Source organism: Typopeltis vanoorti, chromosome 18 (assembly GCF_054136105.1).
Source record: "Typopeltis vanoorti isolate ZY-2024b chromosome 18, IOZ_Tvanoo_1.0, whole genome shotgun sequence".
NCBI lineage: Eukaryota > Metazoa > Arthropoda > Arachnida > Uropygi > Thelyphonidae > Typopeltis > Typopeltis vanoorti.
In genome coordinates, this window is record NC_143566.1 from 8,918,990 (window position 1) to 8,939,721 (window position 20,732).

Consider the following 20,732-nt stretch of genomic DNA (forward strand, 5'->3'; position numbering starts at 1 on the left):
GAAGGAGGGTAATTATTATGGGGGATTTCAACTATAGTAACATTGATTGGAAGGAGGAGAGGACTCATGTGAGGACGGAACTGGATTTTAATCAGTTACTGAGGGATAACTATATGAGACATCATGTAATGGAAAATACTAGGGGTTCGAGGGTGCTTGACCTAGTAATAGCATCTGAGAATTTGACTGTAATGAATATGACCATATTGCCACCTATTGGTGAGAGTGATCATAGTGTCTTGACCTGGGAGGTGGCTAAATGTGTGAAATTTTCAGTTAAGACCGGGTACATGTGGAATTATCATGCTGGCAGGTATGACAAGCTTAGGAGATTGCTTAGTTCAGTGCCATGGCTTGTAAAACTGCAAGGGCTGGATGTTGATAGGACATGGGAAGTGATCAAGGAGCATTTACAGGAGGTTATGGTGGACTGTATACCTAGAGTCCGAATAGTAAATCAAGTAGGGGGTTAAATGGATGAATAATACCATTAAACTTGAGTTGCAAAAAAAAAGAAACAACTGTGGAAGGAATTTAAGGAGAAAGGTGACCTGCAGGCACATGAACGGTATAAAGCGCAGGCCAGAAGGGTAACGAGTATGGTGAGAAAGTTGAAAACGGATTATGAAAGGAAATTAGCCATGCAAGCTAAAGAGAATCCCAAACAGTTCTTTCAATATGCTGCTAGTAAAAGAAAAACTGTAAATGGCAAAATGATTTTAAGGAACACTGATGGTAGGGAGGTCACTGAATCAGTCAATATAGTGGAATTCTTGAGTGAGCACTCTGCAAGAGTATATCATCCGGGTGGTGACTTGAAGGAATGAAGGAACCATTAGTTTATATGGGAATTGTGGTGAATGAAGTGAAGGTGAATAGTCTATTACAGAACCTTAATGTGAATACATCTGTAGGATTGGATGGTATATCAGCACGGGTCTCACATGAAGCGGCTGAAGAATTGTCAGTGCCCTTGACTGTATTGTTTAATCTTAGTCTCTGGTCTGGTTTAGTCCCAAAGGGGTGGAAATAGGGGAAAATAGTTCCACTGCATAAAGGAGGATCCAAGACTACTGTTGCAAATTACCGACCGATCAGCATATCAGGACTCGTTGTCAAGGTCTTGAAGAAAGTAGACAAGGGTAAAATACAGGAATGGATTGATGAAAATGAGATACTGTATGGGGGACCGCATGGTTTTGTGAAGGGTAGATCATGCTTCAGTAACTTGCTCAGGTTTTATAACACAGTGATGGCTGAACTGGATAAGGGTAATGGGTTTACAGTGATACTGCTGAACCTGGCTAAGGCCTTTGACAGGATATCACATGGAAGTCTAATCCGTAAACTGCAACATATGGGAATGGATATAGGGTTGGTGAGATGGATTGGAGGGTGGTTGATGGGGAGATACCAGAGAGTAGTTTACTCAGGAGTAGAGTCCAAAAGACGGCCTGTGACTAGTGGTGTGCCGCAGGGTTCTGTTCTTGGACCGCTGATGTTTAATTTGTTCATTAACTATATAGGGAAGGATCTGAGAGGAACGGTTCATATGTTTGCTAATGATACTAAGTTGGGTAGGGCAATAGTGAATGCAGACAATGTCAAAATTTTGCAGGATGATTTGGATAGACTGGAGGTATGGGCTAAGGAGAATGGATGTTAATTTAATGTGGAAAAATGTAAGGTTATGCATTTTGGGGTGAAAAGATTAGCAGGTATATCACATTGGTGGAACTGTACTCCAGGAGATTGATGAGGCCAAGGACTTGGGAGTGTTGGTGGATAGGAAGTTGAAGTTTAGTGGGCACATCACAAAAGTGGCTAAATCAGCTCATCAAATCACTTGGATGCTGAAGAGTACTTTGACGAGCAGAGATAAGCAAGTTATTGTTCCTCTGTATCGAGCCTTGATAAGACCCCATCTTGATTACTGTGCCAAGATATGGTCACCTTGGTTTCTTCTTGATGGGGAGGAGGTTGAGAGGATCTAGAGGCAAGTGACCAAAATGATAGCAGGTCTCTGGAATGAACCTTATGAAAACAGGTTGAAGATTTGTGGGTTGCAGAAATTGGTTGATAGGCAGAAAAGGGGAGATATGATTGAGACATTCAAAGTGCTGAAGGGTTTCTAGAGGATTAATTCAGAGGATATTTTTGAGAACAGGACTGATGGTGGGAGGACTAGGGGGACATCAATGGAAGTTGGGCAAGAGTGTGGTTAGTAAGAGTGTTAGAGCTGGGTTTTTTACTTTTAGAGTGGAATAAGCTGCCAGAGTCTGTTGTGGGTGCGATGACAGTGAATGAGTTCAAGGCAAAGTATGATAGATACTGTGTGAATGTCGAATAGTTATGATGGATGATGTTTAGGGCCTCCCTCGATGAGTCTAAGGACTCCTTGGATTCGCCCGTAATAATAATAATAGTATGTGTATGTGGTAGTGCATTAACATGTTTAAAAGTTATTTCTGTTAGTTTCATTCACAGATGTACACACAAATTGAATATCAGTATGTGATTATTAATGCAAAGTAAAATAATAAAGTATAAAGAGTAATGAAAGAATAGAAAAAAAGCTTAATTTGGACATTCAACCTACCATGTGAAATTATCAAGAGATGACTGATCATCTTTGTTCTCTTCATAAAGCTCTCAATAAGAAGTCCAAAGAGAAATCATCTATTTTTCTTTGAACTGTTAAACACTACATGGCATTTATGATCTGCCCTCCAGTTGCTTTGCTGCCTTCATATCATCACCATCATCAAATTCCTGACATGTAATCTTAGGGAGTGTACATGATATTATGATAGTGCTCCATGAAAAAGATAGCCTAACAGGACAAAATGTATAGTTGTTTGCTACTATAGGAATGATGCATATATGCATCAAATAAATTCAATCAATGGAGAGTGGATAATTATTATGGGGAATTTCAACTATGGAACGTAGATTGGAATGAGGAAAAGTCACATGGGCAAAAGTAAATGGAACTTATGTAGCTACTTAGGAATAATTTCCTAAGACAGTATGTGATGGAAGGTACTAGTGAATCGAGAGTGCTGGATCCCATGATTACATCAGACGATTTGTCTATAATGAAGGTGGCTGGCTATATTGCCACCAGTTGGTGAGAGTGATCATGTAATTTTAACCTGGGAGGCTAAACATGTAGAATTTTCACTGAAGAAGGGTTATATATGGAATTACACAGCTGATAATTATGATATACTCGGGAGACTGTTTGGAGAAGGGCCATGGGTGCTGGGGAAGGTTGTTGGTAGTGCATGAGAAATGGTCAAAGGGGGTGTTTGTAGGAAGGAATAGCAGAGTGCATGCCTAGATTAAACTGTTGAAAAGGTGGTTACAGGGATGACACTGGGGTGTTTTTTCGCTTGGTTGAACAGCAGGAAGGAGTGATGACAAGAGGCCATCCCTGGAAGTTACGAAAGGAAACTGTGAGCAAGAGGATGAGGAGTGGTTTCTTTGCGTGGAGGGTGGTTGAACCGTGGAATGCATTGCCTGATGGAGTGGTGAAAGCGAGAATGGTCAATGAATTTAAGGAGTGGTATGATAGACTTTGTGTTTCTTAGGGGGGACCGCCCCTCGATGAGTCTTGACAGACTTTATGTTCTTAGGAAGGACCTCCCACGAATGAGTCTTTTGACTCCATAAAGGCCTGAATAATAATAATAGATCTAGTCAGGGGGATAAATAAATTAGGAATTAAATGCATGAATAACATCATTAAGCAAGAGTTGCCAAAAAAGAAAGGCTTGTGGAAGATTTGAAGAGAAAAGTGATCAACAATATCATGAGCAGTATAAAACAGAGACCAGAAGGGTGACAGTATGATAAGAAGGCAAAATCAGAGTATGAGAGAAAATTAGTTGAGCTAGCCAAAGGTAATCAAAAAGATTCTATTAACATGCTGCAAGTAAAAGGAAGAATGACTATTGTAGAATAACTTGGATGATTGTTGATGGTAGGGAGACCAAAGCAGATGAAATAGTTGAATTATTGAGTAATCTTCTTTAGATCAGATTTGATGAGCTGATATTGAAGCAGAGGTGTATACAACACTTGCAAGGAAACTCGAAGTGCCTTTGGACAGATTGTTTAATTTTGAGTCTCAGCTCTAGAATCCCAAGGGAGTGGAAAGAGGGAAAAATAGTTCATTTGCATAAAGGAGGCTCTAAGACAGAGGTAGCAAATTATCAATTGATCAGCATCTCAGAGGCAGTGGTCAAGGTATTGGAGAAGTTGGCTAAAGGCAAAATTCAGAAATAGGAATCAGTTACTGTATACAGGGTAGCATAGCCACTAATGAGGGATGTGCAGTACACAACCTCTTCCTATCACGTCAACCTGCCTTCCCATGGTCTGGCCTATTTCATAAAAGGGGCTCTGGCACTTGCAATGAGCATTCCCACTGCAAAAGAGTATCTTCCTAGTTGGAGGAAATGCCAACTAGATTATTAGGTGGTAGATGACCTTCATTGCCTAGTAAAACACCATCGCATTGCTTATTGGAGCCCTGAAGTGGCAAGTGCTATGTTTGGTTTCCAGAGCAGGGTTCTGACCTCCATCCTCCCCTCTCTTCTCCATGCAGTGTGAGTGATACTCTTTATGCCCAATATTGTGGGAATCCAAGTAGTGGTATGTGGGAAGCACTGTCAAGGCCACAGAATGGCAAGGAGACCGGTTGCTCTTGACTTGGTTGCACATATGGGTGTCATGTTCACGAGTCTATCTCTCCATTACGTGTCACTACTCTTTACTTTCATCTAATAATAAACCAAAAATGTAAAATGAAATGGGTTCTAGCATTACAACAGTTCCAAGTGGGAGAACTTGTATGACTTTTACTTCTCTTTTTCCATGGTTAGACTGCTAATTTCATTTTTCAGATAGATACCTGTTGTGATCTTGTTATGGAAATAATCCATATTGGAATGGAAGCTTCATTCCTCACTCTGTTCAAATTCCCAACCCATATCTAAACTATTGTTTAGATATGGGTTGGGAATTTATAGCCCACACAGTTGCCTGCAATACTTGTAAAACCACCATAAAAGGGCCAAGTCTAAATCCAGCAAGGATAAATGTAGAAAACTCGCTACTTGTGCCACAGTCACTTGGCAAAGCTGCTGGGCACAACTTTTGTCCATCTGTGCTTCCTCCTCTATCTTATCCTAATGGTAGCATTATAACATCAACTAAAGATGACTTGGCTTCATTTTTCTCTTCCATGGCAAATTACCCCCTTCCTTGCCTAGACCATTGCATCTCATTGCCTGCTGTAACCTTCTCTTAAGTGACTTGGATACTACAAAGGCAGCTGGTCTGATAGAGAGCAATTCTCGAGCCACCCATTGTGCTCAGGAGATGTGCTTCTGAACTATCATCCACTCATTAAACTGTACTTGGCTGGCATCTACCTTTCAGTATGAAAGATAGCTCATATACGACCAGTTCTCAAATTAGGAAATAAATGTTTACCATCAATCTATCGACCTATTACACTTACATCAGTTTTGTTTAAAGTAATGGAGGAGGTTATCAACAGTCAGCTTGTTCAACACCTTGAGAATTGCTCTCTAATTAGTGACCACAGTATGGATTTCACCACTCCAGATCCACAGGAGATCTCTTGGCCTACATCACTCACATTTCGATCTATTCCATGAAAAGGTTTGGAGAAACCTGTGCTGTTGCTTTTGACATCTCCAAGGCTTTTCCTAGGGTCTGCCATCGAAGGTTTCTCAACAAGTTATCATCATTTGGACTACCTTCGTTCTTGTGTGAATGGATTGCAACTTTTCTCTAAGATCAACCCCTATGCATAATGGTAGATGGTGTTCTCCCCTCAGGCTTTCCTGTCAATGCCTGTGTTGCTCAGGGCTCTGTCATTTCCCATCATTTATGTTTTATATAAATAACCTGCTCTTATTGCTGCAAATCCTATTCATAGTTTGGCTGATGATTGCACACTTCACTCGTCTTACTGATATGACATGCCTTGTATTGTTCAAACATCTCATGTTTCAAGATTATCTATAACACATGTCTTAAACACTGATATGCACAATATCCTTGATTAGGGGAAAGCAACCTAGTTAACTTCAATTCTTTCAAAATGCAGTTTTATTTGTTTTCCCAAAAAAAGACTTCAGATCTCTCCACTTACTTTTTGATAATACTGAACTCAACAGTCAAGATCAAATCACTCTCTCTTTCTCTCCTCATCAGACTGACTCTTATTCCAAACCTTTCTTGGCACAGTCATATCACTTCTATTACATCAACAACTTCCAAAAAATTTGGCATCCTTTTCTGGTCAAGATGATACTTCTCTGCTGAACAGTTACTTACTCAGTAAAAATCTCAATTTAACCGACATTGGAATGCTGCTCTCATGTGTGGAGAAGAGGGTGGTGCATCTAAGACCTCCCTGAAAATTATTGATTCTGTTCAGAAAAGGACAATTTGGTTGATAAATGACACTTCTCTTATAGACTCTCTTCAGACACTATCCCCTAGAAGATCAGCTTCTTTATTGTGTCTCTTCTACAGATATTTCCATGGCTATTGTTCAGCAGAACTTAGCATCCAGTATGCCTCGTATTTCTGCCAGATCTACAGGAACTTGTATTATAGCTGCTCAGCATCCTTTCACAGTTGAATTGCATACCACGAACCTACTACTCCCAGTCATCTTTCATTCCTTCCACTTCAGTTTTGTGAAACAGTCTCCCTCATGTAGCATTTCCAAAGGACTACAATCTTTAACAGTTCAAGAAGAATAACAGCAGATTACTGTATTCCTGACCCCACCTTCACACGGCATCTGTTTGCTAAGGCTCTTCTGCCTTTTGTGTGGGATAAATATATATATATAAATGATGGCAATACTGTGAACAAAATAAATCTCCCTCAACAACCAATTCATCCAATAAATCAAACCAAACACAATATTCCAGACTTACCAGGATCCCTACCCCCCCAAAAAAAATAATTTCCACATATCCAGTTTACACACATCCACAGCATAAATGACATTCATCACCTCTTACAGACATCCAAACCAGACCACCTTCTCTTCATAGAAACCCAAATTGCAGCTACATTAACCACAGTTCATGTACCCAAATTTTACTCTTCCAGTTATTCTTTTGGGTGCAAATTCCAGTACCCAAATTATACTCTTCATGATTCATTTCACCACAAAGGTGGTACCTATGCCTTTGTATGTTCTGACATTGCCTGCCAGAGAATGCCAAATTTAGAATCCCTTGCATTTGATCTCCTCTGGCTGAAGGTTGCCCCACTTACTAACATTCATCTGCTGCATTTACCAGTCTCCAAACTCTGAAAACCATAAAGACCTCTTCACGTTCTTCTCCACGAAACTTGACACTTTACAAGCCAGCTATCTAAAAAGGGAAATCATCATCCTAGGTGATCTGGATGTCCACAACTATAACTGACGCCCCTTCTCCAACACTACTGATCAAGCTGGATTGTGATGTAGAAGTTTTTTGCTGTAAGAAATGATCTATGCCAATCGTGCAGCTACCTACCTTAATTCCAGATAATCCTCTCCACTTTCCCAGTACTCTTGATCTTTTTTTTTAATTTTTTTTTTTCAGACACACTGTAAAGATTACCTCTCCTCTTAGCAACTCAGACCACAATCTGGTGCAAGTTTCCAGCCTCACAGAATATCCCTCCCCTGACTACACCCAACATTGTGTGTCCTCTGGCACTACAAAGGTACAAAGTTGGATGATCTCCTGAACTACTATTCTTTCCCATGGCATGAATATTGCTTCCACTCTTCTGACCTGGACACCTGCACTGAGTGAGTCACTGAAATCATCCACAGTGGCATGAAGGCATTCCATCCAAAATTCCCATCCACTTTTCACTTACTGGTTCAATGGAAGATGTATGAAAGCAGTCAAAGAAAAAACTCGGTTTACTGCAGGTGGCTTGCATCAAGAACCCAACTTCATACTCAACCTATGCAGAGTCATGCAATAAGTGTAAATCAGCAAATCCAAATCCAACTTCATAAAGGCCAATAGCAGAAAGCTCATTTCTTGCCCAGACAGAAGCCATGCCTTCTGGTCCATCACAAAAGCCAGCAGATACAACTTCTGCTCACCTATGCTCTCACCTCTCTCTCTCATCTAGATGACACCACTGTTACAGCACCCCTGAATAAAGCTTACCTCCTAGCATCACTCTTTTCCTTTAACTCCTGCTTAGATGAAAAACACAAATCACATCTTTCCATACCAGCAACCGAAAAACCATATGCCTACTGTGGCCTTTCAGAACAATCTGAACACTACAAAGTCATCTGGTCCTGATGACATCTCTCCTACTGTACTCAGACGTTGGGCTCCAGAGCTAACGCCTTTCGTCTATTGTCTCTTCAACCTTCTATACTAGCGGGCACCTATCCCGTTTGAAACTAACATACATCCAACCCATTCCAAAAAAGGGAGACAAAAGCCTACCTGCCAATTGCCATCACTTCGATCCTCTCCAAAATAATGGAGAAAGCTATCAGTGGTCAACTTCTTCACGACCTAGAAGCTCACCAGTTAATCAGTGACCACTAGTTTGGATTCCACCAGTCTAGATTCATGGCTGATATCATGTCCTACACCACTGGACACATCATGGAAAGGTTCAGAGAAATGTGTGTGCTGTTGCCCTTGACATTCCCAAGGCTTTCGATTGTGTTTGCCATCAAGGACTGTTTGCATTCTTCTTACCTTTGGTCAGCCTGCTACCCTATGTAACTGGATAGCCAGCTTCCTCTCTGGTCGTTCACTGTGTGTCATAGTGGATAGCATCCTCTCTTCGAGCTTTGCCACTGATGCAGGACTGCCTCAGGGCTCCACTCTCTTACCTACTGTCTTTTTCTTGTACATAAATGACCTATTCTCAATCACTACAAATCCTGTCCATAGCTTTGCCAACAATAGCATTCTTCATTCATTTCATCCTACTCCTTTGATAAACCATGTAGCTCCTAGATACCCTTACATCAAGATCATCTGCAATCAGTGCCTTAGACACTGATCTCCATACCATCCTTCAGTGGGGCAAGGATAACTTAGTCACCTTCAATTCTGCAGTCTTGCCTTTTCTCTCACAAAAGGGGATCTCAGCTCACTTTCCCTCATCCTCAATAATACATATACCACCATACAGGATGAACTATCTCTCCTTGGACTGATATTTGCCTTCAACCTCTCTTGGCATAATCACATTCACATCAATAGCTTCCTGAACTTCTTAAAAACTGGGCGTTCTTTTCCACTCAAGAAGCTATTTTACATCAACCCAGTACTAAACCTATACAAATCCCAAATCTGCTCATCTTTAGAATACTGTTCCCACATTTGGGGTGGTGCACCTAAAACCTTCTTAAAAATTCTTGATACTGTTCCAGAGGAGAGCAATTCAGTTCATAGATGATCTTTCTCTCACAGATGCAGTGTTTCAGCTCTGTGTCTCTTCTACAGGTACTTCCATGATCACTGCTCCACTGAATTGGCAAACATTATTCCTCCACTTGCTGTTATGCCTGTTAAAACAAGCGCAGCAACTGTCCAATATTCCTTTACAGTACAACTGCAAACTGATCAAACTTGCTTCTTCTCTTCCTCATTTATTCCATCTGTCCTCTGGAACAGTGCTCCCCATGATGTATTTCCCAACAGTTTTGACCTACAGCTCTTTAAGAAAAATGATATAACATTTAAGTTGGATAAGGTGAAGGGCTAGAGGATGATACTGCTGGACTTTGCAAAAGCATTTGATAGGGTATTGCATAGAACTTTGTTATATAAATTGAAGTATTTGGATATGAAATGTAAGGTGGATAAAAAAGTGACTAATGGATAGACAGAGACTCGGTCTGTGTACAATAGCCCCAAATGGACTATAGTGTACAGACCTAGTCGCCTGGGTTCTTTGAAGATGTAGAAGAGGTGGAAAGGATCTGGAGGCATGTGATCAAGATGATGGAAAGTCTATGAAATGCTCCTTATGAGGATAGATTGAAGATTTCTGGGTTACAGAAATTGGCTCATAGAAAAGGGGTATGATAAACATATATATATATATATATATATGTTACTTAAAGGCTGTTATTGGATTCATATAGATATAAATTTTTTAGTTCATGACTAGTGTGCAGAGAACTAGATGTCATCCCTGAAATAAGAAAGAGTTTAGTTAGCAAAAGCATGAGAACTAGATTTCTTGCTTGGAGAGCTTACGAATGAGTGGAATGGATTGCTAGAGTCATTTGTAAGTGCTTTGTTGCTGAATGAGTTCAAAGAAAAGTATGACATTATTGTGTAAGTGAGGGTTATTATTTGGTTTTTGTTAAATGGACCTCCCTTGATGATTCTATAGACTTTATGGGGGTGTCTGTAATAATAATAAAGGATTTTGACACTTCCATAAGCAGCCAAAGTTGTACAATGTTTTCACAGGCCCCACTGTGTATTCACATTGATATTTTTCAATATACTGAGTACTTCCAGTTCATTTACCTCAATTCTCACATCAGTAACTATGAAGACACAACCTGGATGATGCACCCTTGCAAAGTGATCACTTAGCAACTGAACTATTTCTTCTTCATCTGTCACTTTAGCACTGTAACTTTATATTTCATTCCATAATCTTTCTCTTACTTGCTACATAGCAAAAACACTCTTTTGGATATTTGCTTTGGCCTGCTTAGATAATTTTTTCTTAAAATCTCATTTAGCTTTTCTTACCATACTTGTTACCTTTCTTGCTTGTGCTTTATATTGCTCCTGATCATGCTGATCACCTTTTTCTTTATATTCCTTCCACAATACCATCTTTTTTTGTAACTCCTGCTTTATATTGCTGCTCATCCACTTAATCCCTACTCAGTTTGCCCTCTTGATCCTGGGTATGCCGTCTGATACTGTCTTGCTAAAATAATCCCTGATTGCTTCCCATGCACTAATGACATTTATTCCATGTAGCTTCTTATGCCATGGCACTGCTCCAAGTTGCTTTGTAAGTTTATCATAATTGTCAGCTTTGTAGTTCTACATAAACCCTTTCTTGACTAAAAATTCCACATGTTGAGCAAGCTCCAGGACAAGACCACATGGTCACATTCCCCTATTGGAGGTTGAGTTGCTGTTGCATTTATAGATAGATCGTCTGATACTATTACCAGATTGAACACTCTCAAACTTCTGGTCCCTCCATTACATGTTGTTTCAGGTAATTATTCCTTAGTAACAGTATAAATTCCATTTCCATTTTGCCATCTGTACTTATCTCTTTCCAATCTATATTGCATGAAAAGAAGTCAACAAACACCCTAATGGACAAGGTGTAACGAGTCACATGTTTGTAGCCGGTATAAATTTGGAGGAATATGATGCTTCCAAGTCAGTGTAACTGTGTCCTGGTGAAATAGGTGCAAGAAGGGAACTGATGGAGTTTGAAAGAGGCTTTGTGATAAGATGCCATGTTGCAGGCTTATCTGTTCAGAGATTGTTGACATGGGCCATCCCAGGTCAACAGTCAGTGATACCATACTGAGATGGAGGTGCATGGAGTCAACCGCAAGTGCTGCCTGCCATGTATAACCCACAACACTCACTAAACGTAAAACCGAAAGATACTATGAAGGATATGTAAAAACCACAATTTATTTGCCCTCTATGAGACTATTTCCCAATTTATTGGAGGCTTGAAGTAACTTGAAAAAGTTCCATATTTGGTCTCTAAGAGCAGGGTATCTGGACTATGCAATAAATTAAAAAATCCCTAAAATTTAGAAAAGTGGAAAAAAATTCTTTGTCCACCCATGGTACAAAAATGACGATAGGTTTGCAAATTACACTTTAAGTCCTAGACCTACTGGAACTAGGACTTAAAGTGAATATACATCCTTATCAATGTATCTTTACATCGATAGGACTCAGAGTGTTAATAACCATTCATGGATCAGAGCAACATAAAAAGAAAAAAAAGATATCAGAGGATTTTATATGGGGAGCAGTATCAGGGAGTATGTTACAAGTGTAGTTTCACAGGGTTTAGTACTAGGACTACTCTTACTGTTCAATTTTTATGCCAATGATATTCAGTTGTTTGCAAATTATGTGAATCTTGGGAGGGTTAGTAAATGGTGTTGATGTTTTTTTTCTTCAAGGTAATTTAAATAAGCTGGAAAGGTGGGCAAATGTATGGGGATGTCAGTTTAATATAACTAAATGTAAGATTTTAAAATTTGGGGTCCACAGATGGCTGTTTCATATTCACTTGGTAGAGTTATACTAGAAGAAGTGGAAGAAGCAAGGAATCTTTTAGATAGAAATTTGAAGTTCAAAAGACATATTCAAAAGTTGTGAAAACGTCCGAGATAATTGCTGCAACGTTGAGGAAGACAGTGACCACAAGAGATAAAAGTGTGTTAGTGATCCTATTCTGTAAAGCGTTGATGAGACTATATCTGAATTTCTGTTTTCAGATCTTGTCACCAGGATTTCATGCAGATGAAGTAACTTTGGAGAAGGTGCAGATATGGATAACAAAAACGACATTAGGACTGCACATTATTGATTATCAGGATAGATTGAGGGCATGCCGAATGCAGGGTTTGGTGGATAGAAGGTAAAGGGGGAGGATGTGATTGAGACATTTAAGCTGTTGAAAGGTTATTATCAGATGAACACTGAGGAAATTTTTCATATGGTAGAATGAGGGGAAGGAACAAGGATAAAGGGCCATCCCTGGAAGTTATAAAAAGAAGTACTGAGTAAAAGGGCAAGAAGTAAATTTTTTGCCATGGAGAATGGTAGAAGCATGGAATGCATTGCTTGAGAGATAGTGAAAGTGTGGATGGTGAATGAGTTTAAGTAGCTGTATACGATAATACTCTGTATTGATAGTGCTGACATCCCATGATAAGTCATGTGACTCTTGGGTGGGATGGGGGAAGGCTTAAAGGACAGAATTTGAAGAAAGAAGTATTCCAAAGATTATGTGGTGGAATTATTTATAAAGATAAGAAGTGTGTATATGTGTATGTGTGCACTGATTATAAAACTAAATGCTTTGTTTTCTCATCCATATTATAGTGACAGAAGGAGCATCAGTTCAACAGTCTCTGATATTGGAAGTCCAAGAGATGATTTACTCAGTTTGGATAGCTTTACCAGTGATCAGGCAGAAATTATCTCAACTTATTCTCGACCTCTGTCTGTAGTTAGTGATGTTGAGCCAAATGGAAATACTTGTTTACCCACGAAAAATATAGTTTGTTCAGATGATTTCAAACAAGAAAAAATTCCAAGTTCAATCTCAGGAACACAAAGTCAATCAGATTCAGGTATTGGACCAGAAGAAGTTGTTGCAGCCTTGGAAAGCATGATCAGTGGGCTGAATGAAATGGATCCAGGAATATGTGGTAAGAAATCACTGTCATAGTTTTTTTCTCTCCTGTTTTCTTATTTATATTATTACTTATTCCTTTAGTATTATCTCATTATTAATTTACAAGTCTGTTAAAAAACTAACTTAAGGCTTTTTAATGAGATTTTCAGAGCCATGCTGCTTTTGTTTCTAGAATTATTGATACTAGATTAATAATCCTGAAATTGTTAAAGTAACTCCTTAATTTTGAATTTGCTAGATTAAATTTGCTAAAAGAAATTACTAAAATACAAAGTTTTATGATCTGGTTTAATTGTAGCTCTTTTTTTTTTACATTTTAATTGTTGTGAATTTCCTTTCATTGGATTTCACGGATAAGCATTAAATATAAGGTAAAACTATGCTTGAACAAAGGAGTAAAGAGGTGTTGTACTACCAAGCGGTCACTTACGCTTGGATTCACCGATAGTTCTTCGGCATGAAACTCGTAGATCATAGTTTTCGATCTTAGAGTTTCGCATACTGGCTGTAAAATAATAAGGGATTTTTATCCCCTTAATTTTATTAACTTCGCCAGAAAATATAGCCGTTTGGCTTTTCATCTTAATTATAATATAATATATATGGGCACACCACTCTGGCATTTGTTCAGTGAAGGCATAAGTTCTTTTCACTTATACTTTGGTATCATCCAGGTCTACCTACTCACTGATGAGACCTCAAAAAAGGTTGAAACCGGTCTGGATAGTGACCTCTTCTCATAATGTAAAGCAGTATTACATCTCCTAGGAGCTGTGTTTTCACATTATGAGAAAATATCAAGGATAGTGAGGGAGCTTGCTCCACCTTTGCTTCGAGTTGCCTTGGTGTTGTACTACCAAGCGGTCACTTACACTTGGATTCGCCGATAGTTCTTCGGCATGAAACTCGTAGATCGTAACTTTCAATCTTAGAGTTTCTCATACTGGCTGTAAAATAATAAGGGATTTTTATCCCCTTAATTTAATTAACTTTGCCAGAAAATATAGCCATTTGGCTTTTCATCTTAAGGAGTAAAGAATTATTTTAAAACCTGTTCAATTCTTTAAACTTAAAAATGAAAGTTAATTTTTTTGAAGAAAAATTATTATTGTCATTATCATCATCAGACCTTTATGGAGTTAAGAGACTCATCAAAGGATGTCTCATTCTCACATGCACACAGCTCACCATACCTTGACTTAAATGCATTCACTGTCTCTCCACTTACTACAAGGTAGTATCATATCGACTTTGGTATCAAGAGCTGTAATCTACATACTGTTAATATATTGAAGAATATCATATTGTATTGGCATTTATTTTGCTTTTATCGAGACCCTTTGGTTTATGGCTGATTTCAAGTATTACTTTATAATCAGATTATTTTAATATATGTTTAATAGGAATGAGGAAAACTGATTGGGGTTTCTGATCTAATGTTTAGCTGCTGGAACAAACTTCAGTGCAACATCAGTGGATTTGAAGATTGGAACCATCAGTATAAGAAAGGTAAAGAAACAAAACCAGCAGAAGAATTGGATAATTAGCAGATTGAAATAATGGGAGTGGCTGAAACCAAAAGGTAAAAAAAAAAAAAATAAATAAAATAAAAAAATAACTTTGGATTCTTCTAAACAACAAATACAAGATATTATAGTCAGGCAATAGTGATCAAGGAAAAGGATTTGCTATAATACTCAACATGAGGCTAATCTTCTTCAATGGCATGCAACATCTGGTAGAGTGATGTGGGCTTATATCAGAATGGGGAATTGAACAATGAGACTTATTTCTGCCCATGGGCCTATTAGAATGGTCTTTCTAAGGAAGAAGTGGAGATAGTTTTCAAGGTATTAGAGAAAGCAGCAAAGAAAGAAGAAAAGTTGGTGCTTATTGAAGATATAAATAGCAGAATAAGAAACAGTTACCAGGCACACAGAATTGTTTAGGAAAAAATTGGAGAAAGGAACAAAACTAATAATAATTGTAAGTAACTAACTGCTGGATTTATAAATTATACTTTCCAAGAAATTATATTTTTCTTTAATCCTTTACCAACCAAAAAAAAGTTTGTGTGTGAAGTATCTTTATGACTGGAGTTTTTTCAAAGGTGGAGTATCTTTACACATGGAATTATTTTCAGCGCATGGACAGATCCTTACTAATGCCATGTTCCAACATAAAGATTTGAACAAACTCACATGGAGAGAAGACACAAGAGATAAGGCTAATTGACTGTTATTGTTGATAGAGATATTCTGAAATTAGGTCAGGATAAAAAAGTATACAGGGATTTGATATAGGAAGTTATCACCATTTAGTTTTGAGCAGGATAAAATTTAATAGCATATTGAAAAGAATAGTGTTTAAGAAAGTTTTGATAAGTAAACATTTTTCATAAGTAAACCATAGGCTAAAATTTACAAATAATATTCAAGAAAAAATAAGTTTGAAAACAAAAACCAAATCTTGGTGATTCATTAGCAAACCCTGAAGAAAACCGATTGATTTGGCTAAAAAGGCATATCGTGAAGTTGTCTGCAAGAAAAATTAGAACTCCATGGTGAACTCAGGAACTTAAAGAGGCAGTTAAGGAAAAGAGGAAAGCCAGATCTTCCTGGCAAGTAATGCAGAATGTGCTCTGAGAGAATACAGATAAAAATGTAAGAGAGTGAAACACTGTGTAAAATGAACAAAAGTCATAGCTTAGCTTTGGTAAGAACCTAGAAAATAAATATCAGGAAAGTGACAAAATATTCTGATGGCTATTTGAAAAAGTTTAGAAATGGAGGAAAGAGTACTGTGAGAGGAATCAGAGATGATAAAGGTGAAATGAAAACTGAAGATATTCTTGATATCTGCAGTTGATTACTTTGATTGATTGCTAAATGAAACAATCAATGACTGTATGGTGGTAGGAACACATTCAAGAGGAATGCCATCAGGAGTACATCTCAATACTTGAGGTAGAGAAGTCATCAAAAATTTTTAAATGTGGAAAGGCATTCAGAGTAGTTGACATTTGACTGAAATATGGAGATGTAAAAAGTTTTGCAGTGGCTACATTACATAGATGTTAAATTAGGTTTGAAACAATGGTGCACATTATTTCTACTGTTAACTGATGATTTGTATGGATCAAATTATGAAGGAAAATGGCATTAAATTTGATATCAAAATTTGAGATTTAATCTGAGTTCTTTAGTTTATGCAGATTGGCTAGCTCACAGATATCAGACAGTTGTGATATGAAGGAGCATTGTCAAGAAAGCACAAGGACAAAGTTGGCTCCACAGGGTTCTGTGACAGGACATCTACTATTTATTCTTTGTCAAAGACATTTTCAATGGATTCCAGGGATATTCATTTGTTTGCCATGATTGGCACTTTAAAAGGATTTGAATAAGCTGAACGAATGGGGATTATGATTTTAATGCAACAAAATGTAGGCTGATGGATCCACCCATTTGAGGTTGTATACTCTGTTAGTAGAGAACTATGCTAGATTAAGAGGAGGCAAGGGATCTTAGGATGACAAATAATAGAAATTTGAAGTTTAGAGGACATATCACAAAGGTGGTGAAGATCCAGAGAATTGTTGCAGTACTGAGAAGGATATTGACCAGCAGAGAGAGAGAGAAGAGTGATGATTCTACTGTTTATAAAGCCCTGATCAGACTACGTCTGGATTATTTGTGCCTAGAGGTAGTCAACAGAATTTGAAGGGAATAAATTAACCTTGTAGAGGTGGATAACAAAAGTGATTTTAGGACTGCAGCATTGATTTTCAGGGCATTCAAACTAATTACAGAGTTTGGTGGGTAGGAGTGACATGATTGAGACATTGAAACTATTGAGAAGCATTTACAGGATTTACAATGGGGAGATTTTTCATATAGTAGAACAAAAGAGTCATCCCTGGAAGGGAAGTTGCAAAAGGAGATAATGAGCAAGTCTTGAAATTTGGTATTAACCAATGTGAATCCCAAATTTCAAGAGTGTTGTTGAAGGGAGAAATATGTGAAAGGTGGTTGGACAGTGAAATGCATTTCCTGATAGTATAGTGAGAGGATGAATGGTAAATGAGATTGAGGTGGTTTGATAGACTTCTTGTGCTTTAAGTTATTATTCTGTGGAGGCTCAGAATAATAATAAATACACAAATGTTATTCAATAAAAAATAAAATAAAAATAAGAATCAAACCTTGGAGACTCATTGGCATACTCTGAAGGAAACACCAATTTGGCCAGTATGCATTTGGTGAGTTGTCTGCAAGGTTAGAAAATCAAATCCAACCATCATCATCTGTCATTGGGCATCCACAGATGCCATATGGTCAATCCAATGCTCAGGGAAGGAACTTTACCTTCTATTACTGTTCTGAGAAGTCCTCCTTCCATCCTTTCAATGGATCCAAAATATTTTAACTTTCTTCTGTTAATATACTTAAGGAGCCTTAAAGTTCTATTGATCTTTTCTAATACTCATTCATTTGTATGCCTTTCAGTATATCCTCAGCAACCTTCTGTAACACCACATCTCAAAAGCAGCTGTCCTTTTCTTATCTGACTTCTTTAAGTTCTAAGTTTCACATCCATAAAAGTTGCTGTTGGAAAAAGAACGGCATCCAAAACCTGAACTTTGTTCCCATGGAGATAAATCCATCCTTCCAGATTTTATACAAGTCTCTGACTGTTGTTTTAACCATTCCTAATCTGCTTCTGACATCCTCTGAACAGCAGTTCTTCATATTAATAATGGATCACAGGTACTTGCTGACTTCCTCAATTCTTTTTCCATTAAGATACATTTGTTTCTCAAGAGATTCCCTGCTTGTTCTAAACACCTTTGAGAATCATAATTTTGTCTTGCTAGGATTGAGTTGAAGTCCTCTGTTATTGTTGTCATTATTGTTGTCTTGTCCTTTGAAGAGTCTTAGATGTTTCTGTGTGCTCCATGAACAGCTTTGGCTATGTCGATGATTTTGTTTGTATAGAGCTCATATACTCGTTTGTATAGAGTTGTTCAGGATTAGGATCTATTTCTTGCAAGGCTGCAGCAATTGCTGGACAGGTAAAGATGTGAGTGGGTGTCAGTTAAGTATTGGGGCAGTTGTTGCAGTTTCTATATGTTCTCGTATCATCTGTATTGATCTTCATTCCTCTATAATGTCCTTCATTGTCTTGCTATCATTGTGGAGGTCTTTCTGTCAGCATTGATTTCGGGAATTTGATGTTGTATCACTGATTTAGTGGAATTAGTTTAGCTTTTGCTAGTGCATTAGCATCAGCAAGAGTTACCATGTGAGTCTCTTGGTTGAGTTCTCTGGCCTCTTTTGCTAATTTGTCAGTTGCTTCATTGTAATCGATGCCTACATGAGCAGGAATCCATTGTAAAATGCAACTTTTTCCTAAACACTTTAGTTGATTTAAGAGTTTATGGGTGTCTTGTGTGAGCTTGATATTGCCATTTTTGATTGCCCCCATAGCTGATCTTGAGTCACTGTAAATTATAATTCCCTCACATTGTTGAGATGATGATAATTTTAAGTAGGCTTCAAGTGCTTAATTTATTGCATAAAGTTCGCTGGTAAAATTGGAAGCGATTCTCCCAGATCCAACTTTTATTGCAAGTTTTTCGACTTTCGGGAGTAGAATGAGAACACCAGCACCTCTATTAATCATTATTAGTGTTTGACGATCCATTGGTATAACAAATAATCTGTTTGGAGGATGAAAGAAGGTTGATAGTATTTAGGCCTTTTTCTTTGAGCATTTCTTTTGGTTCTTTTTTTGTACAGAGTTTGGTAAGGTTTAGATTTATGGAGGTATTTGAAAGTAAAGGACTGGAAAATAGAGGTTCTTTGTTTATGTGGGCATTTAGCTGATCAAGGCCTATTTCTTTCCTGATAGTGTCATCATAATGTAAAGTTGATGATCTGTGAAGTCTGCATTTTTGATTGCAATGTTCATAAGTTTTTAGGGAGATATGATCACTTTGGTAGCTTCTGATATTATTTAAGAATTTTATGGTGGCAAATTTTCGTCTGTCCTCCAGCAGGTGAAGCCCACATTCCTGTTAGGCTCTGATGTTGTTAGTGGATGAGACTGCACCAATGATAATCTTGGATGCTTTTGCTTGTATTTTGTCTAATTTTTCCTTTACCAGTGAGGCTGAAGGTGACCAGATAGGTGCTTTATATTCCATTATTGGTGTAGTGTAAGTAATTTTGAGGATTTTTGTCTTTGCACCTCAATTTGTTCCAGAAAGCCTTTTCAGTATATTTAATTTTTTTAGAGCTCTGTTGGAAGTGTTAGATGTGTGTTGTGCAAAACATAATTCCTGATCAAGCGTAATACCAAGGTATTACGGATTTGTGACTTTTTCAATTAGCTTGTTATTGATCATGACTTTGAGATTGTAGGAATGTCTATTTTTCCTGTCGGTACTAAAGGTGCTTAGTTTTGTTTTGTCTGGTTCATTTTGAGTTTAAGTTCATCTGACCATTTTTCTAATCCTCTCATGGATTTGTTTAGAATTTCCTCTGCTTCTTTGATTTTAGTACTAGTGTGCCAGATGGCTATATCATCTGCATAGCAAGCTACTTTTGTGTCTTCTATAAGGTAGGGATGAATGTTATTGACATATAAAAGGAATAGTAAGGGGCTGAGTACTGAGCCCTGGGGAATACCAGCCCAGGTTCTCCCCTCTCTTGATATTGCTGCATTGATTCTGACTTTGATCTTTCTTCCTCTAATGAAATCAGCAATCCAGATTAAAGCATTTCCTCTAATTTCAATATCATGTACTGTTTATATTAATTTTTGATCCAAACACAATCGAAAGCAACAGTCATATCAAGTCCTTATAGTCCTTATAAGGACTGGCTTAAAGGGGCGAAGCAAGAATGCTTTTCATATTTCCCGTTATCTGTAGAGGACAGTGTAGGGATAAGGTTGATGAGCTATTAATGCTCTGATCATGGCAGGAGTGTAACAGCAATAGCCGAGCCTCAGTTAGAGCTTCATTGGCTACAGCATTGCAGTCATATCAAGAAAATGGCAGTTGTCTTTTTTGTTGGTTTTTCCTGAAATGAGTCTATTATCGTTTGGCAGAAGTGGAATAATTGATCTGTTGTCGAATGGCGGGCTCTATAGGCAGTTTGGTAGTAGTTGATTTTCTTATTTTGTCAGTCAGTGCATAAGCCTGTAGTGTATGATTCTTTCAGTAATTTTACAGAATATGCTAG

At 38.0% G+C, this 20,732-nt stretch overlaps 1 protein-coding gene across 1 annotated transcript in view; it reads left to right on the forward strand.

The window, feature by feature from the left end:
• The window catches only part of TBC1D16 (TBC1 domain family member 16), a 419,175-nt gene that overhangs the window by 105,997 nt on the left and 292,446 nt on the right, over positions 1-20,732 (forward strand). The window contains exons 5-6 of the mRNA XM_090408622.1: positions 12,557-12,699; positions 13,167-13,495. Coding sequence (XP_090264748.1) covers positions 12,557-12,699; positions 13,167-13,495 — 472 coding nt within the window. The remainder of the gene's footprint in view (positions 1-12,556; positions 12,700-13,166; positions 13,496-20,732) is intronic.